The sequence below is a fragment of the Dendronephthya gigantea genome, unplaced genomic scaffold (assembly GCF_004324835.1).
Source record: "Dendronephthya gigantea isolate DGI-Jeju-01 unplaced genomic scaffold, DenGig_1.0 000016F, whole genome shotgun sequence".
NCBI classification, from domain to species: Eukaryota; Metazoa; Cnidaria; class Anthozoa; order Malacalcyonacea; family Nephtheidae; genus Dendronephthya; species Dendronephthya gigantea.
The window spans coordinates 1,760,762-1,779,999 of NW_021163026.1; the positions used below are offsets into that span (position 1 = coordinate 1,760,762).

General features: G+C 38.5%; 3 protein-coding genes across 3 annotated transcripts; 2 read left to right on the forward strand and 1 right to left on the reverse strand.

Moving 5' to 3' along the window:
- The first annotated feature begins 234 nt into the window (after positions 1–234).
- On the forward strand, positions 235–3,524 carry LOC114520395 (exosome component 10-like). The gene is made up of 4 exons (XM_028540642.1): positions 235–618; positions 779–1,526; positions 1,614–2,373; positions 2,512–3,524. The coding sequence occupies exons 1-4, from the start codon at positions 326–328 to the stop codon at positions 3,207–3,209; spliced, it is 2,499 nt and encodes an 832-aa protein (XP_028396443.1). The 5' UTR covers positions 235–325; the 3' UTR covers positions 3,210–3,524.
- On the reverse strand, positions 3,431–15,207 carry LOC114520394 (lysine-specific demethylase 2B-like). Its single transcript, XM_028540641.1, has 17 exons — positions 15,050–15,207; positions 14,788–14,926; positions 14,610–14,688; positions 14,456–14,502; positions 12,620–12,792; positions 10,017–10,123; positions 9,692–9,785; positions 8,863–9,016; positions 8,545–8,660; positions 7,694–8,143; positions 6,698–6,787; positions 6,257–6,448; positions 5,478–5,669; positions 5,313–5,369; positions 5,175–5,198; positions 5,038–5,061; positions 3,431–4,964 (listed from the first exon to the last, which is right to left on the reverse strand). The coding sequence occupies exons 1-17, from the start codon at positions 15,074–15,076 to the stop codon at positions 3,927–3,929; spliced, it is 3,003 nt and encodes a 1,000-aa protein (XP_028396442.1). The 5' UTR covers positions 15,077–15,207; the 3' UTR covers positions 3,431–3,926.
- A 2,725-nt stretch (positions 15,208–17,932) lies between these two features.
- On the forward strand, positions 17,933–19,238 carry LOC114520469 (protein orai-3-like). Its single transcript, XM_028540736.1, has 3 exons — positions 17,933–18,011; positions 18,435–18,549; positions 18,642–19,238. Exons 1-3 carry the CDS (start codon positions 17,962–17,964, stop codon positions 19,125–19,127), a joined length of 651 nt encoding a protein of 216 aa, XP_028396537.1. The 5' UTR covers positions 17,933–17,961; the 3' UTR covers positions 19,128–19,238.

A 19,238-nucleotide genomic window follows, 5' to 3' on the forward strand; every position in this document is an offset into this window, starting at 1 on the left:
ATCTCGTCCTATTAAATTCTTCAAACCGAAGCAATTATCAAATTCAAATGATATTTAGGCATTGAAAGAAAACATGTGAAATGAAATCAGTTGGTATATGCAATTAAACCTAGCATATCTGACATTATCTGTTATGAAATCGACTTTAAATTATATATTTTACTTTCGAAATTTTATTCAAATACTCATCCTCCACCCCCCGTATATATGCCGCTGTACAGAGAGCACGTTCTTTTCGGATCAAATTTCGAGCCAAGATGTCGGCCGATTAGGAGTGAGATTTTTAGTTTTTTTACCACACATTATCTAAAATTTACCGAGCAAAATGGCCCAAAACGATACAGAGTCTTTTCTGACGGACGAAGAAGAAGAATTTCTACCTGGTCATGCGAACGTGGTGTCGTTTACTCAAAATTGTTTTGGTAAACTGGTGAATACGACACAGAAGGCGCACGGTTTACCAAAACCAGGCGATGATTTTGAATTCTACAGCAGTTTTCCTGATTTTCGCGAGTTCTGCAGGACGCAAGGTGGTCGGGTTTTGAGCAACATTGGAAAAGTGTTGAAATTTCAGCATGTTACCTGTGGTTGGCCTTCTGAAATGGATTTCTATCACAGGTAGGAGGCTACTCTCTAATCTGGTCATTTGATCTCATCTTAATCTAATCTAAATCTTAATCCTAATCGAACCCAAATTATAGATTTTCCAAACTTTTTCAAAAACCAGAAACAGTGAAAGTGCCACTAACATTGTATGCTGTTATTTCACCACTTTTAGCATGGATATTGATGATGCCTTTGAGTCTCTTGTCGAAGCTAATGACATTCTCCTTGAGCGTATTGACTCTAGCTTGGACGAAGCATCTGGTCTGAGCAAGAATAAAAAACCTGTTCTCCCGCAATCCATGCAGCAAAGTGCACCAATTGTCTCCAGCTGGAACAAGAGCAGTCGACAAACAAACGACAAAGTGCGCTTCTTGCACGCAAAGAATATCCTCCGTCCGCAACTCAGGTTTAAGGAAAAGCCAGAGAACAGCAACATTCCCTTTGTCCCGATTATCAAAGAAAAGCCAAATGCGTTAAAACCTTTAGAAGAACAAATCAATTCTGATTGCACAATGGACGATACGAATACACCTGTGGCACTAGCAAATTTTATCCATGAGCAGCGTGTGGGAGCTGCTTCAAGCAACCATAATTTACACCCATATAAGTTTGAACTGGACCAATTTGAACCAGCTCTAGATGCGATGAAATCTAGAGAGGAAACTATGTATAAACCACTAGATGAGACAGAGCTGATCTTTGTTGACAGTAATGAAAAGTTATCACAATTAGTGGAGTCGTTAAAGAATGTTACGGAGTTTGCAGTTGACTTGGAACATCATTCGTTCAGATCGTTCCAGGGGATTGTCTGCCTCATGCAGATATCCACACACGAAAGGGATTATTTGGTTGATACATTGGAATTACGAAGCGAGCTGCCTTGTCTTAATGAAGTATTCACTGACCCAAAAATCTTAAAGGTAAGCATTTGAATATTTGTGCTATGCTTTGTGTTCATACACACTCAGGTATAAGAAACATTGGCCTAGATTTGACTAATTTACTAGGTATTGCATGGAGCAGATATGGACATTGGGTGGTTGCAGCGTGACTTTGGGATATATGTGGTCAACATGTTCGATACCGGTCAAGCCACTCGCGTACTTGAATATCCCCGATTCTCCCTTGCCTTCCTGCTGAAGAAATTCTGTGATGTCATGGCGAACAAACAGTACCAGCTTGCCGATTGGAGAATTCGACCTCTTCCCACAGAGATGGTGTTGTACGCACGAGAGGATACCCATTACTTATTGTATATCTATGAAAGACTACGTAACGAGCTTGTTGCCAAGGGTAACGAGCAAAACAACCTCTTGGAGTCAGTTTATAAAAGAAGCAAGGACATATGTCTCAAGGTTTATGAAAAACCAATATTCACAAGCACCTCCTACCTAAACCTGTACCACAGACATAAGAAAGCATTGAATCCAAACCAGTTGGAAGCATTTCGTCTGTTGTATGGATGGCGTGATCAGATTGCTAGATTGGAAGATGAGAGTTATGCGTATGTCTTGCCCAATCACATGTTGTTTGGGCTATCTGAGGTCCTGCCAAAAGAACCACAAGGGGTGTTAGCATGTTGTAATCCTGTGCCCAGTTTGGTCAGGCAGAATGTGAATGAGATTCATCGCCTTCTTGTACAAGCTCGGGAAGTTGGCCCAAATGTTAATAATAATAATGTTCAGTCAGCGATCGCTCGGGAAATATCAAGCGAAAGAATGAAAGTTGATGTGCCAAAAGAGAGATATTCGAAACAGAAAACTCCAGGTAGGTCTAGGCATCCATTTTGGAACAAAAACAAGAGGGGATACTTTATGATACCATAGTCGATATAGACAATCAAAAAACCAGGTTGGTTTTTCATCAGCAAGTCTAACATGATGTTATTTTTGTTTATTTTCGCAGATGAAAGCATCAAACATGAGCCAATGGTACCTTTTAAAGATTATCCTATTACAGGCCCTGCCCTTGACATAACCCAGCCTATTATCAGGTTATTCTCCAACCAAGCTATAATCACCAGCAAGCAAACAGATGGTGAAAGAAAAGCTAAGCAAATAGAAGAGTCTTTCAAGAACCCTTTCCAGAAATTTTTACCAGCTAAAAAGTATAGTGAAATATCCGCTGCTAAGGATAAAGCGAAGAGTGGCGAAGATGCAACGCAAGAGACCGAAAGCGGAACGAAGGGTTCCGACGATGACGTAGTCGAAGTGGCCCACCGCTACACCAAGGCTAGCGAACGTTATACAAAGTTAGCGGTGGAAACCAATGACAATATCCCTGATCAGATCAAAAAGAGAAAACATGAAAACGCGAATGAAAGTGAAGATAAAAATGAGAGCCAGCAAGCGTTACGTATCAGAAAGAAGAAGAAAAAGGAAAAAAAGTCCAAAAAAGGGACTAGCAATACAGAAACAGCTAACCCAACGGAATTTGTCGCTTATGATTACAATAATGCTAGTCTCGAGTTTGGACAAGACAACCGCGAGGAAACCGCGAATGTTTTTAATCCGTACAAAAAGTTGGGAGAAAAAGGAAAGAAACGTAATTCTAAAGTACACATGAAATCTGGTATCCGCTCGATGACTTTTAAGAAAACATGAATTTTTAAAATATACTAATATTTGAGTGAATTTTAACGTTCTTCTGGATAGATTGACCTAATAATAAACAAAACTTAGTTCAATCTTCGTAGTACAGCCTATAGTTTGAATGGAGGGAGGGGACTTTCAACCAATGAGATCAACAGTCTTATTGAATCGCGTTAGACAAGGGAAGGGAAATGAATTCAAGAAAGCAAGTCTGAAAGTATAATTTATTGTCAGTAAAACGTATGAAATCATCACTCAGTATAGCGTGCATAATTAGGCGTGGCGATGTTGCAAATTAGTTTGAAGTTAGGAAAAAAACAAACAAGATTTTACATCCTTCTTGGATCTCCAAATATGTACAAGTTCCAACCAGTTAATTGTCGGTTATCAACAATGGCTGGCACAACGTGCAATACCAAAGTCTGGTCATATGTTGAACTGCAATTGTTATCCCAAAATATAGCTAACAAGCAATCTTAACTTATAGAGCAACATGCTATATCTACAAATCACCAAACTGCAGTTTCAACCACGTGCTGTCTCAACCTGAAAAACTCGTGTGATTAAAAGAAGCGTAGTTTCAAATTCCTGAAAAAGCAGGTCGTGCGATATAAATACTTTGAAGGTAAAGAAATATGTCACAAACGTTAAATGAGAGCAATAATGGTTCTCCATGGGATTCACACCATGAACCAAAAACAGCCGTATTTCACTGGAATATCGAAACCTTCATTTGCTCTGAATAACAGAAAGCGCCGTGCGTATTGTTTTGAGAGATTCGCAGGCACCTTTGGAAATATTATCGCATTTTCTTACATCGAGTTTGCCCAACTCAGGCGCCTTCTTCAATGCCTCCAAACACGAATCAGAGACGTTGGAACAACCGGCCAAATTCATTTCCTGGATGTGATTATGAAAGCTCGAGTCAGTGTCCAGTAAATTGGCCAAACCTTGGTCAGTTATAAGGATATTATAACTGAGATCCAGCCGCGTCAAACAACCCAGGTGCCGCTTTATACTTCGTAGTCCGACGTCGGTGATCTCGCAGCCCGCGAGTCCGAGGTCGGTCAAGTATCGGAGCCGACTCGTATTCTCTCCAGGCCCTGGAGGTCGTTCCCGTCTTCCGTTCGTCGACGGCTTCAGCAAATCTTCGATGAGCTGATCCGTAATTTTTTCTGACCAACTCAGGTCCAGGAGTTTCAGTGGCGGACACGTGACCCGTGTGAATGCGCTGACCGTTGCGAACGTGGTCGCACCTAGGATGAGATCTCGTAATCTGGGCAGGCGGCTGAGAAACCAGGCCAATTGTTGTTGCGTAATGTTCGTATGGCTGAGATCCAGGGTTAGCGGCTGTCTCCGAACGACTCCGTAAAGCGCCGAAGCGGTGATGGGTCGGCCGACAGAAAGCTTGATACGAGTCCAAAATCGTTTGTCCATACACCACCTATTCCACGTGCGAGACACGGCCATGCACGTGGACAGGTCGTACTGAGTGAGATATCCAAACACCTTCAGCCACGTATCACGTTTCATAACATGCGCTTCCCCGTTTTGAAGTTCAAATGTTTCCGGCGGCGGGGAACTGGGACGAGGACGTATGACGTATGTGGCAGCCACTTCCTGTGGAGGGACAAAGGGTATTGCCGGGGGAGATGGACGACGTTTCTTAGCTAAGACAGCCAGGGGGGCGCTATCCTCGTCGCTGGTGTTACCATCACTATCCATATCTTCGTCATCAAGTGAACCTGTTGATCCATCGCTGTCTCTCTAAACAGTTTTGAAACGCCTCTGTTTAATTTTCACTGCGAAAAAGCAAAATACTTTTCGTTATGGGTCTTACCTTTCGCTTCGGAGTTCTTCCAGCCTAAAAAGAAAGGTAAAAGGTTATACATGAGAACATGATTGGCAGATAAGAAAATAATAACTGGTTGACATAACTGGTTGATAGAGTTTAAAACGGTAGAACTGTTTACTCACAGATGGGAGGGTCTTCTCTGACGCCTGTACAAAAATAAGACGGATTAAAATGATTTCAAAATCAGCTCTCAAAATATTATACGAAATCATATCTTGCAAATGAAATTCACAAGCCAAATGAAATCGAGTCACATCTACCTTTAGTTCAGCCACTGATCTTCTTGCGGGCAGCCTTTGACCATTAAAACGTTCGCCCTACAAGAAGATTAGGACAAAAGCTTAATAAAAATCTCGATAATATTCGTAGGGCTAGAACACACGGCAGCTCCGAAAGCCATAGGGCGGCATGACCCGAGCACCTACCGAGTGCTTGTCGCAGCAATCCGGACACTTCCAGCAGTTATTGACATCGGGGACAATATGGTAATATCCCTTCGCTGGCATACACGTGGGGTGCACGATCTTCCCGCATGTTGCACATTCCATCAACGTTTGGTCGTCGTCTGGATGGTTTTCCTCGCAGATTTTGCACATCGCAGTAGAAGGCAATGTCGGCTAAATTGGAGATCACATATTGAGCCTTTATTCACAAGTGTTACTAAAGGTGAAGATTCTAGCTGAACTGACTTCATTATGCTGGATAGCTCTACCAGTTCTAAACTGTTCTTCCTAGAGGTCCAGTAAGGATCATCTCTTATTGATCCAGTGTTACTACAGGAGGAAATCTAAACTAAACTAACTTTATTTATACTGGATAGCTCTATCAGTTCTAAACTGTTCTTCCTAGAGGTCCAGTAAGGATCATCTCTTATTGATCCAGTGTTACTACAGGAGGAAACCTAAACTAGACTAACTTTATTTATACTGGATAGCTCTATCAGTTCTAAACTGTTCTTCCTAGAGGTCCAGTAAGGATCATCTCTTATTGATCCAGTGTTACTACAGGAGGAAATCTAAACTAACTTTATTTATACTGGATAGCTCTATCACTTCTAAACTGTTCTTCCTAGAGGTCCAGTAAGGATCATCTCTTATTGATCCAGTGTTACTACAGGAGGAAACCTAAACTAAACTAACTTTATTTATACTGGATAAAACCGATTCCCTGAGAAATATATTCCTAATAGGTACGAGATACTTACATCTTGACATTGTCTCAACAAACAAGATTGCTTAAGTACTCCTGGTCCTCCAAACTTCTTCATATCTTTGCAGTATCTGCATTCCGTGCAGTCCTCGCGTGTACACGCTTCACACGTGCGACATCTCACGCGACGGCGACGTAAAGACGAGCTGGGTTTGCGGGCTTTACGAAGTGACTTGGATTTTCTTTCCTGGGGAGTTAACATGGAAAATATGATTTATTTTATTGATTCAGTGTTGTTACAGGAGGAAACCTAAACTGAACTAACTTTATTTATACTGGATAGCTCTATCAGTTCTAAACTGTTCTTCCTAGAGGTCCAGTAAGGATCATCTCTTACTAATCCGGTGTTACTACAGGAGGAAACCTAAACTGAACTTGCACTTATACTGGATGGCTTTGTATACGGCTAAGAGGTGAGATAGCTTGACGAACTTACTCCCTCATCATCCACAATAATTTGTTTCATGTAGTGAACACCTGATATTGTCAATACTGGATCATGATCTTTTTGAAACACCAGCAATTCCTGAAAGAAAATATATGCTGTGAATAATGGTGCCTCATGCACAGACCTAAATATCTCGCTACAGTCACAACATCAAGTTCACGTTCATCTTTAAAAACGCTGGTTATTTCATCATGTAATCGTACCCTAAGTTATAAACATATCATAAATAACTTCACTTATCAACTATGCTTTAATACTGCAAAAAGTATACAAAAAAAGTCTCGACCTAACGGCCTTCACCTGGAGAATCGGTTGTAGGCCCTTGGGTCGAAACATCCAGAAGTTTTTTGGTACATCAGTTGGTGAATCAAATTTGAACACAAGTTATAAACATAATCACACCGATGAGAATTGTTTTGAATATTTTTGGCAAATTCCCAAGTGTAAGAATTGCAGTCGAAAAAACCAGTCTTCTATAGCGAATGAACATTTACTAGTAAACCAGATAATCGCTATCAATTATATTAAAATGTCCTCACCTGAAACTTGTCGCTCATTTTTCAAAAGGAAGAAAATAAGAGCAGAGAACTGTTTTGTTTACTAGAACATGTGTGCCAGATGTCTGACCCACATAAATGAAAATTCTTGACCTTCTTATAACTTGCTCGTTGACGGTCACTTTTTGAGCGATGATATTTTGACGCAAAAATGCAAGTTCAGCTAATGCTTGGGTTTCACGTGAGGTCATAAAACTTCATGGCAGTGGTGGTCAACTCGAAATTGAGACTCGTTAACCGGAGTGAGTTTGCGTTGGGTTTGTTCTTGCTTGCAAATATGTTAAATTTCGTGTCAATGGCCACTTCAGCGCTGTGTAATCGTCGAAATATTTCAAACTGACCACCACTCAAATCATTGATGGAAATGATTAAGGATGTACACTTATGAAATCAGGCGATAAGGCGTAGAAACTATTGGAAAATTTACCTGAAGACGGTTCAGAAGTTGATCAGGTTTTTCTATACCATCCGGGATATTGGTTTTGGACCAACTTTTCATCCGGGTAACAACAAGCTCTAATCCTGCGACTTCACGTGGCGTCAGATGTACTGGTACCCAGGGCTTCTTAGGAACGCTTTTTGCTACCGCTTCACCACCTGCATCCCCATTTACCCCTTCTGTTGCATCACCGTTCATCTCAACTTCAACCTTCTTTTCCACATTTTCCTTATTTTCCTCACTAGCCTTTGCCTTCTCTCTCCCCGAACGTCTTGGTCTTCCCCCAGTGTCCACCTTCGTCCCATCGCCATCGACCTCATTGCTAGTGCCAGACTCCTTTTTGCATTCCTGCTGATCCCGTTCAAGCAGGGTGACATATTGTTTAACGAGGTACCACATCATTTCTGTGTGAAGAGGATAGCGAAATTTCTTGGGCACCTAAAAAAAAGTTAAAACGTCGCTGTTTCGAGAATTGATATCATAACTGGATAGCTCTATCAGTTCTAAACTGTTCTTCCTAGAGGTCCAGTAAAGATCATCTCTTGTTGATCCAGTGTTACTACAGGAGGAAACCTAAACTAAACTAACTTTATTCATACTGGATAGCTCTATCAGTTCTAAACTGTTCTTCCTAGAGGTCCAGTAAGCATCATCTCTTATTGATCCAGTGTTACTACAGGAACAAACCTAAACTAAACTAACTTTATTTATACTGGATAGCTCTATCAGTTCTAAACTGTTCTTCCTAGAGGCCCAGTAAGGATCATCTCTTATTGATCCAGTGTTACTACAAAAGGAAACCTAAACCAAACCTGCTTCTGTTAACCATCATTACTCACCCTTGTGCTTTCTTCAATATCACAAATCTTGAACTGATTTTCAATGTTGAAGCAGTGAATGAAGTTTCCTCCAAACACCAGGCTATCCTCGGGTGTATAGACAGCGTGGATCCAACCTGCAACGTGATGTTTGATAAAGAAAATCCTGTTAGTCAATCGACAAATATCACGAATACTTCATGGAGACAACGTAATCATTAAAGGAAGGCAGCATGGAGAGATTACTGAGCCATAGGCTTGATTTCTATTGCAAAGAAATACTTTGCTTGCGAAGTACTTCTTGAATTGAGACGAGACATTTTCAACAAGTTACAATACCTGAGGGCATAAAGAATGTGTTTCCAGCATTCATTTCAATAAGGTAGCATTTTTCCACCTGATCCCCAAGAAACACGTCTTGTTGTTTCCCTGACAACACCCAGTTCTCGTAGATGCTGAGATTCCTTGCGGTGGGAGGAATGAGCCAAAATATCTACACGCGTAAAAATTGATCAGTCTGTTGCCGTTTGACGAAGACAGGACTGAACAATGTTGAGCTGCTTCACACAAGCATGGTTGCTATATCAAGTTGAAGCAATTTGCCAGGCTTCAAAAAGTGTCTTCAACTTGATAACAACCATGTTTGTGGCGTGCAACACAACCTTGTTCAGTCCCAGTTTCATTAACCAAGAATCTGTGCTGTGCCTGATAGCGGTGTTGAACTTAAATGAACTTAATTGTAGCATACTTGATGTTTTTGAGGACACCCCTTAAAACAAGAACAGGCTTTTTTTTCAGGCGTGTTTACACTACGAGGCGTTAGGTCTGACTCAAGTTTAGCTTTGAAGTTTGCACTAGATTTTGCGATATCATGTCTGCGAAATCTTGCTCTATCTGATGCAGGTTCATGATTTTGAAAGCAAGTGGTTTTGAAAGCTGGTCGCTTCTTCATAGATCGTAAAACGTGAGGCTAACCGCGGGGTCTATCCCTTCATTAGGGAGATTTAGCACGAGGACGTGAACGTCAAAGACGACGTAAAAATGGCGAATAAATGGCGTGATGCACCCAAATATGGACATGCCACGCCATTTACTCGCCATTTTCACGTCGTCTTTGACGTTCACGTCCTCATGCTAAATCTCCCTATTATTAATCGTGATACATCACCTTCCTTCCTTTAACGATGTGGTACCACACGGAGGAACCACAGAAATCAATATGGAAGTCCGTATAACTTTCACTGACGCTCATCAAGACATATCTATACAAACATAAACGTGGGGAATCGTTAGGGAAAGTGTGCGTGAGGAGGCGAGGGGCAGGAAAGGTGCAAAATGTGTGTGGGAGGGGGAGGGGGAAAGTGAGAGAAACAAATTAAACACATCCACCCGTTTGTGGGAGTTGGTGGTGGATGTGGGGGGTGGTGGTGGATGTTGGGAGTAGTGGTGGAAGTGGTGGTGGAATTGGTGGGGGGAGGAACCCCACAACTTACTTCCTAACTTTGGGATACTTCATGTCATCCATATTATTAGTAGAATCTCTCTGTTGCCTTATCAATTCTTTTGGCCAAACATTATCAACCCAGTCCAGTTGACGAACCTGTAATTTGTTAAGATATTAAGATGTTACAACACGAGCGATTCAGTTGAGCACGTTTTAACAAACATCTCGAGTCAACAATATTGTAACAAGTTCGTTTCGCTTGAAACAGGCCGGATGCTCAGTCTCCGTCGACGAAATACGACAAGGGCAAGTGGTTTGGGCTGCTTTTCACTGTTGCGTTTTTTGCACGTACGTACACACACGTAAAAGTTTAAAACCTTCTAAGTTGTTGTATAAATAATTTTAGACCAGAAAAAAGGCAGCAAATCATCAACAGAATCCAACCCGATGCATCTATTCAATCGTTGATTTCATAAGTATCATTTCAATGATTCTAAACTTTTACGTGCGTGTACGTATGTACAAAAAACGCGACAGTGGAACGCAGCCCTTATATCCATTACGTAATACAACAAGATTGCGCACGATATGCTGAACACGCGCGCGGCGAGATTATGCAACAACTAAATTAATTACACACTTCCGGTCGTAATACAAAAGTATACAAAATTCGTCAACTTAGCATGGCTATATTTTCCGTATTTTACAACAATTCGCAGCCAAACTTGACAGTTTTAATAATTTTAATACGCTCTTTCAGAAAATGTCCTTTTTATCGCCGAGGTAAGAAATTAGTCTAAAGCGCAAGGCGTCTATTGGTTTCGAATATCTTTACTGCACGTGAAAATGTTTTGGTGACACGTGAAAATAACGAAAATAGACCTCGCTATCAGCCAAAAAGAGGTTGCATTTGGAGGACAGCGAATTTGCTAAGCTATTTCTTGCACTTTTGAGCATAGAAAAAGCTAGGCTCGATGTTTTACGATACTATAAATGCCCAGAAATGACGTGAGAACTTCTGTAGGGCCATCGAGTCCTTTGTATAATCCTTCAGATTTATATCATTATTCATCTTCTTGTAGCTTTAGGGCAAGATTATATAGTACAAGGACTTCAGCCAAGCGAAACAAAACCAGATTTTGAAAAGACAGAAGAATATACTTAACACAGCAAACACCGGCGAAATTCTTCGTTTTGCCAATGGCAATCACAAATGTTAAGAGGGTCATTTCAACGAATTAGCATAGATGACGTCCGTATTTGGGAAGTTTTCTTTTGAATACGTGCTGTATGTCATGTGAGCACAGCATGCTAAGAAATTCGGATCAGGTCATGCATGTTATATTGGAACACGCCGGATTTTTGTGTATGGGGACTTCTCATTGCCCCCAAAACGTTTTTTATATTACAGTATTGTACAATAATCTACTGATTAAGTTATATATTATTGTATTATTGTGGCTGTTATTGTGAATAAATCCTGGAATTCTATCTCACTGCCATAGTCAATTCTCGAAGCAATACAGCGCTCTATAGCCATAGCCCATAGGTTTAAACAAACATGGCCATTTTTGGTAAAATCTGGTATTTAACCACAGGGAGATAACGCGGTTCCATTGTTGTACATTGAAATTTCTGGATTTAATGTAATATTATATCTTGGGAAAATATTTCAGCCAAATGGGGAACAGTACTGACTTGACTGACTGAATGGTTTTAAGTGTTTTTCTCAAAACGCTATAGAATCGCTTGAGGTTTTTGAAATCTACAAGGATATATTCTCAAACAAGATAGCAATCCTTCAATTGGTATAGACCATTGCAATCCTTTTAACTTTAACCTCGATCGTTAAGAAATTTCATAGAAATCAGGAATTATTTGCCCAATTAACGTATGCATATTTCATATACTGTAACAAAAAATATAAATGTTTGTGAAAATATACAAACATTCATATCCACAGTTAACAGTAAAACTAAACATAAATATTTTCTGAAAGGGATTCTAGAAATTCACGAATTCCATAATCTCATTTCAGAGAAATACTCAATGGAAATTACGCGCGCGTTGCGCTGTATTCCGAAATTTTTCTTAAAGCACGTATTTTCAACTGGTTTAAGAATAAAAAAACCACATATTTAACGTCTACAGGAAAGTCTTCGACTATTTTTGTAGTATTTCTAAAAACTATTGCTAAAAAATCTCAAAATTCTCCTCAATTAATAATGTTAATTGAGTCCGAAGACAACAGAAGCGCACAAAAGGCCTTCAAATAATCAAATAAAGTTTCGCGAGAAATAAATTAAACTTTGAAATATTATTGTACATATAAAATTCTTAAAAAATTACTCTAAATTGGAACATTTTCAGATTTCACGCGCTACAAAATTCAGAATTCCAGAATGCTGTTGCAAAACAATAAATTGCTACTTTGTATTTCTGTACGTTCTAAAATTCAAGACTCGAATTTCGAGAAAAAGGTTCATTACTGAATATAGAAGCCTAAAAATTCATCAAATATCACAACTATATGTTAGAGAAAAAATATTAAGACAAAAGTATTAATTAGTCCACAATCTCGCTGCATGTTAATCAATTAAATTTTCCCGAACTTGCTACAATGTAAATTCTTATTTGCATGCATGGACTTACCAGCAGAGGTGTTTCAACATGATTTTCCAATCGTGTGTGACTAAATTCAAGGCTTATTACGTTGTAAATTTTCTCTCGTTCTGTGTTCATGTAGTATTTAGCGAACTGCAACATGGACATCTCGATTTGCTGCTGAGTATTCACATCAATCACATCGACTACACGTCTAGCACCTAAATTTTAAAGCATGTTTTGCTGTTATTCCCTGTGTAATCCTGCAATTGCCAAGAAATATACAGCACACTTTCTTTTAATTACGAAACTGGACAGAAACAACATAATTCAAGCGCAAATTTTTTTGGGAAAGGGAACTCGCACGCTGGTATACAGCCTAAAATTAAGGCGTTGCGCCAATTGTGGTCACAAATTTCAAGTCAAAAAGGACCAATTAATTGTAATTGTAGTGTCTGTATTTCTAAGAAAGACATTCTAAACTAAATACTAAAAGATACTAAATTTGGCTGTTGGGTGAATACAAATGAGATACGAAAATTAAGCGGTTAAATCCGCTATTTTGAACTATAATAAGTCAGATCGATGACTTGAATTTGTGCATCTTTTACACAGCCACAGGAAAGTATTTGAAGGAGGATGCACCACATATAAAAAGGGAATTTTTGTTCAAAAAATGCCCAAAAAGGAGATACATAAAGAAGATATAATAAACTCGCTTTTTATCCGGGAAAATCGGATAGAATAGCCAACCCTGGTCGCTCGGAAGTGTAATTTGGGTGTTTCGTATAAATGAAATATAGGAATGCGAGCGAATTTGCTTTGCGCTATGATAAATATGTTGCTGAAAATATTTTAGCAAAGGTTACAGAACTTTATGAATGTGACTGGGACAAATGTTTTGTATAGTATTCGGATTATGAAAAAGAATAGGAAGGAATATGTATTCAAATTTCAGGATAGTTTCGATTTGTGGTAAATCGCACGTCCCAATAGGCCACAAATTCACATTACTCGCCCACATGCATGCACTTGTGAAATGAAATTCCAGTTGATTAAACTACCTATAGAAGTGAATTCTAACCTAGAATGGCCACAGTTAGAAGACAAAGCATACAAAACTTGCATTCATCGCGAAACGAGCCCAAATAATATCCAGAAATGAAACCATTCGCTTGTTTTGTGCGTATAGTTAAAATTACTGACATGCGGGTTTTAGTGTTTGGCTTTGCACCAAAATTAGGGAGACACCATCATATATATATTTGGCAAAAACTCGAAAATACAATGCTTTTAACGCGAACAGTCGGTCGGGAAAAGGTTAAGGGCATTTTTAGGTGCAAAGAGATGAAATATTTCCCGTATTTGTATGATTCGCCTTACGCGACTAATTTTTTATGGTAAATATATTGTGCCTCGTTGAAGGCAGCATTTCAGTTACTGACGAGCCTTGAAATGTTTATAATGGCATAAAAAAATAGGTTTTTATGCCTTATCAAGTATTCTCTAGCAATTTTAAATATATTTACACATCAATGAGGCATTTCTAGTCGATAAAAGATAATGAAATAGTCAAAGGATGATACAAAACGCTTATCCATTTCAATACAACCAAATGCATGGGCCTAAGTTATACAGCTCTTGGCTTTTGGGCTCGGTTAATAAAGATGAAGACTTAATTTAAACTTTTTAGCCCTTCGGAACCAGGGTAAAGTATACTTAAGGCAAAACTCATAGCAGACAGTCATTACAGTCACGTTTTGAGGCTTTTTTAGTATCTATTTTTACTGCCGAATAAAACTTTGGCAAGGTGTAACGCAAGTGAACTACAAAGCACAGCGAGCTATAAGTCGTTCTCTTGTTTCTGTTAAAAGTTCAACTTACCAACAAAATTCTTCACGTCTTCAACAGTAAAATCAGAAGGGGGCATTCTGAAATAAAAACAAATATTCTGATAATTTACCAAAGCATGAAACATATTCCCCTTAGCACATGATCTCAGTAAAAATGCATGAAATTTGGTCTGCACGAAACCTACCTCATTCCTAAACCTTCAGGAGATTCAAATAAAAACGGCGAGTCGAATCCGTGCTCTTGTACATACTTCAAATTGATATCTAGACGACATATATTAATATTATTTTAAAGCATTTTACACAAATGTATACCATTGAATGCAAATTTACTAGCCATGTTTTATATGAACAAGCACGTACCATTTGCATTGGGCAATTTTTGGACAAAGCTGCCTTGACGAAATTTTGTATCGTGCAGCTTTTCCAACACATTGAAAGTCCTCTTGCCTTCAATTTCATCGTCTAAATTATCATCGTAATTCTTTCGCGTATACGTCCTCTGTGTATAAAAGGCATACAAATGCAAACGACATTATTACAGCGACTTTGAACACATAATATTAAAATTCTTTATGGACAGAACTCCTCGTGTTTACACGAAGAATATTTAGCTATACTCTACCAGATTTCGGCCGCTATCTTCATCCATCGTGCCACTTTGGATACGAAGAACGCTTCAAATCATAGTGCAGCGAAATTGAAGAGATTTGGTCGGAAATATAAGCTAAAACAAGCAGTCTAGCGTAACATGATCTCCAACACAAAAGCCTGACAAGGACATAAGGCCATGCCACGGAAATTAGGCACCGGTTTCCCGCGAAATTGCGCGCCACTATGTAAATATTGGCCTGTTCGATTGTGTGATGTAACAAACGCTTTCTAATATTTTTTAGTTTTCTGCATCAATTCTTACGAGTTTACAGGTGGTGGCTGGCGAAATGGGAACACACGGTGTACACTTGAAGATTCGCGAGCACTAGTTAAGGGTTTAGTTGAAGAAAAATCAGTAATATACGGCCGGGGAAACGAACAGTTCGATTTGCATGCAATGTATCATGTAGCAATTTGCATACACGTGTGTGTGCCTCTTGGCACAAAATGAACTAAATGTGATTGCCTTTTATTATTGATGACATGTCTAAAATTCTTCACTCTTTCTAGCTCTATTGAAATACATTTGGTACTGTGAGATGATTTGATCTTTGCACAAAAGCGCCTTGCAGAAGTGATCTAGTGAAGCTCAATTTTTTATTAAAAGCAATTTAAATTATCACCATTTGGATTTTACTAATAAATACCGTAATGGTCTAAAACTATTCACCTTTTGTATTCACATAAACAATACAAACGACACATATGAGTTCACAGTTTCAAAAAATGTTTATATAAACATAACATAAAATATACAGAAATCCTATATTTAGCCTGTACAAAATAGTATTTATAAGTTTATATGTATATTCATGTTTTTAAAGTCTACATATTTGTGTAAACATGAATTATACTGGCACGCGTCTTTGGCTAATATGCATATATCTTTGTTCTGTGCACGTCGCTATCGCTGCATTCACGACCACGGTTGAAGTAATAATAATTGCCATCGCGTCTTTTCAACTTTTTAACATAACCATTCGTTGGCCATCTTTCAACCTGAAATGATATAAGCAATGGGGTGTCAGCCATATATCGCTGGGCCAGGCTCCTGATTTGAGACAGCTAGTAGAGTGTAACTAGGTCATATTTGAAACTTTTTTCTATCTTGCATAGTAGTAGTAGTGGTAAGTGGTAGTCTAGTAGAGTAAATTTTTAATCAGGATAAACACTTCAGAAGAATACATCTGTTATCAATGTGTGTAATATAAATATTACAAATAACTATGATATATTTTACTAAATGTATATATACAAATCTGAGGCAAAATATTATGAAATATTGCCTTTGGAAACACTCTTTGGCACAGGGCAGTATTTAGCCAGAACACCAAGGGGGTGTATATTCATATATTCATGCTTATATAAATATTGTTTTTAAATAAATCAATTGGGTCCAAGATGAATATATAACCTCACCCCAATTAAGCTCCTAGCTATGGCTCTACTGTGTTATCTTTATCTGGTAGCTGACAAAGATTGCAAAAATAATAACACAGCTGCAGCCTTTTTTAGTAATAATTTTGTGGACATGAATTATTAACCATTAACAAGTATATTCACCACTAGGCCTGCCCTAGCTGTTCTTAAGTACCTAGTGCAGTATACATCTGGGTACATTGCAATCTAATGGACAAGTATGGGACAATATATATATATATATATCATATTTATATATATTATATATATATATATATATATATATATATATATATATATATATATATATGAAGCACAACTTAAATGTTTACTTGAACATGACAGGATGGGTGTGTTGTTTAGGTAGTGAGAACTTTCATGTACCTCCTCAACTTTCTGAACATGGGTGTATTCGTTTTCATCTCTATATCCAGCCAACTGAAATCTGTAAGCGTCTTCTACCTCAGCACTCCAGCGTTTCGGTCTTGACACTGATTTTGGTGCATCCATTCTGACAAAATACATGAGAATATCTTGAATACACACTCAAATATCCATTTATGGAATCACTGGATCTAATGCAGTACATCCCTTTTGCCCATGTTTACAGTCTTAGAGGCACAGTGAGAACACTGATAAATGAATTTCATCATATTAAAATGAATTTTAAACTGTACTTTAAACCGTTCACTGAATTTATTGCTTCTTCTTAAACCTCCAAACTTTTCTCTTTAATTATTTTTACTTGTATTAATGTGTAAATACCACAAATTTGTTTGCAAGTAAAAATATTGAACTCTAGCACGACTGCGAATACCCACGATTGCACCGACATATACGAGGATATCGTAATAAAACAAAAAGAATAGTAATCTTTTATAGTATGAACCTTACCTAAATTCCCGGTTCTGTATATTTCTTTTTATTTTATATAACTTGAAGAGCTTTAACTCGCTTGCTTTCTCGTGTTTAGAACTGAAGCTAATGAGTGTTATTTTGAAAATATATGTACACCTGCTTCAAAATTCTTTCTAGCGAGCTGATTGGCCAATTACCGGTGTCACCATGACGACCCCAAACTTTCCCAAACACTGCACGCCATCACTGTTATGCCATATCGCCATGACAACAACCGGTACCTCCGGGCCCCGGCAGGTACCGATCACCGATATTGTGACGAAGATGTACGATTGCTATGTGACATAAAGATTATAAATCATTATAAATATTACACAATGTGTTATTCATAATCTCTATGGACCGCGACGGAAAATATGCAAGCAGTGAATGATTTGAAAAAATTATTTGTAACGATTGGTCGCAAAGAAAAACATTTTTTAGAAAATGTATCAAAAGTGTGTGGGTGTGTCTGCGGTGTTAGAAGGGGGGAAAAGGGTAGAGAAGGGGATCCTGAGGGGATCTCAAATTTGTGATGACCATTGGTCACACGATGTAAACAGGAACATGGCGACCCAAACGGAGAACTTGCAAGTGATGAATGATAAATATAACAGGTTTGATTTAAACCATAAATATTATATCGATCTCTAAATATTTTCATAAATTGCAAGGCAGGAGTATCCTAGACTCTTTTAAATGAGCTTTGAGTTGTCCTGCTTCAAATTTTGCCAAATTTAGCGATCCTTCGATCAATGCTCATTAGGTTATCTTATGTAATACAGATCATGTTCAACAATTGCACACCTGTGATCTGAAATATAATTATCCAAATTTACCTGATACTAAGTTTACGTTTCAAGCTCCGAGCAGACAAGAAGTCAATCTTTTGAACGAATGTTCATGGACGTAAATGCATTGATGACTAAAGATTTTATTTATTTTTTTCCGGCATTCCAATTATGATGTATAATTTTTTAATGACTTGTGTTGTAATACTACTTTCTTGTACTTGATTAGTGACATTGATTATTTTACAGTGTTCCTACTGATGATGGTCGTGCCCAGGATCTAATTTGGCGACGGTTGTTTTTACGGAAAGGGAAACTACGGGCGTCAAGTAGAACATCAGCTTTGATGTCAGGATTTGCAATGGTAAGTTTAAGAAGAAATATAGTGCATTCCCACAAGAAGGATTTCATCTTCTTAAATTAATTTTTTGCGCTGACCGACATTGTCTTCTTCAGGTTGCAATGGTGGAAATCCAGATTGAAGATGACATACCTCCAAGTCTGATAATTGCTTTTAGTGTGCTAACAACAATTCTAATTTCAATCCACGTCTTTGCCCTCATGATATCTGTGTGCATTTTACCAAACCTTGACAGTTTCGCGAGCAGCTACAGTCTGAACAACAAGAACGTTGACTATTCCCTTCATGAGCGAATGCATTACTATATTGAAACTGCATGGATATTCTCAACAGGCCTTGGAACACTGCTTTTCCTTGCCGAGGTTGCCATAGTCGCATGGGTGCAGTTTTACAACAAAAGTAAAGAAGCTGCTATTGCTTCAACATGTATTCTCATTCCAGTCGGTATCGTGTTTATCTGGTTTGCTCTGCATTTCTACAACATGCTTGTCAAACATAAGTACAAGCAGTCGTCGCAAGGACTGGAAGAACTGCAAATGTACGTAGACAAACTGCATCCTGCAGATATCCGCACAGTTTAATTTAAAGTCTGTTATGGTGAGCAGCTAAAAAACTGCTCCAATCAGCAGACAGGATTTGGCAGTCTAGCTAGGACTAATGTAATTGCAATTGTATTTAAAAATGGGATATAA

Coding starts and splice junctions, on each gene's coding strand:
- LOC114520469 (XM_028540736.1), top strand. CDS start 17,962: ATGGCGACCCAAACGGAGAACTTGCAAGTGATGAATGATAAATATAAC. Junction 18,012..18,434: donor ATGAATGATAAATATAACAG/GTTTGATTTAAA, acceptor ATTATTTTACAG/TGTTCCTACTGATGATGGTC. Junction 18,550..18,641: donor TGATGTCAGGATTTGCAATG/GTAAGTTTAAGA, acceptor TGTCTTCTTCAG/GTTGCAATGGTGGAAATCCA.
- LOC114520395 (XM_028540642.1), top strand. CDS start 326: ATGGCCCAAAACGATACAGAGTCTTTTCTGACGGACGAAGAAGAAGAA. Junction 1,527..1,613: donor CTGACCCAAAAATCTTAAAG/GTAAGCATTTGA, acceptor CTAATTTACTAG/GTATTGCATGGAGCAGATAT. Junction 2,374..2,511: donor TTCGAAACAGAAAACTCCAG/GTAGGTCTAGGC, acceptor TTATTTTCGCAG/ATGAAAGCATCAAACATGAG.
- LOC114520394 (XM_028540641.1), bottom strand. CDS start 15,076: ATGGATGAAGATAGCGGCCGAAATCTG. Junction 14,927..15,049: donor AAGATAGCGGCCGAAATCTG/GTAGAGTATAGC, acceptor TTTTATACACAG/AGGACGTATACGCGAAAGAA. Junction 5,670..6,256: donor TGTTGAGACAATGTCAAGAT/GTAAGTATCTCG, acceptor TCTCCAATTTAG/CCGACATTGCCTTCTACTGC.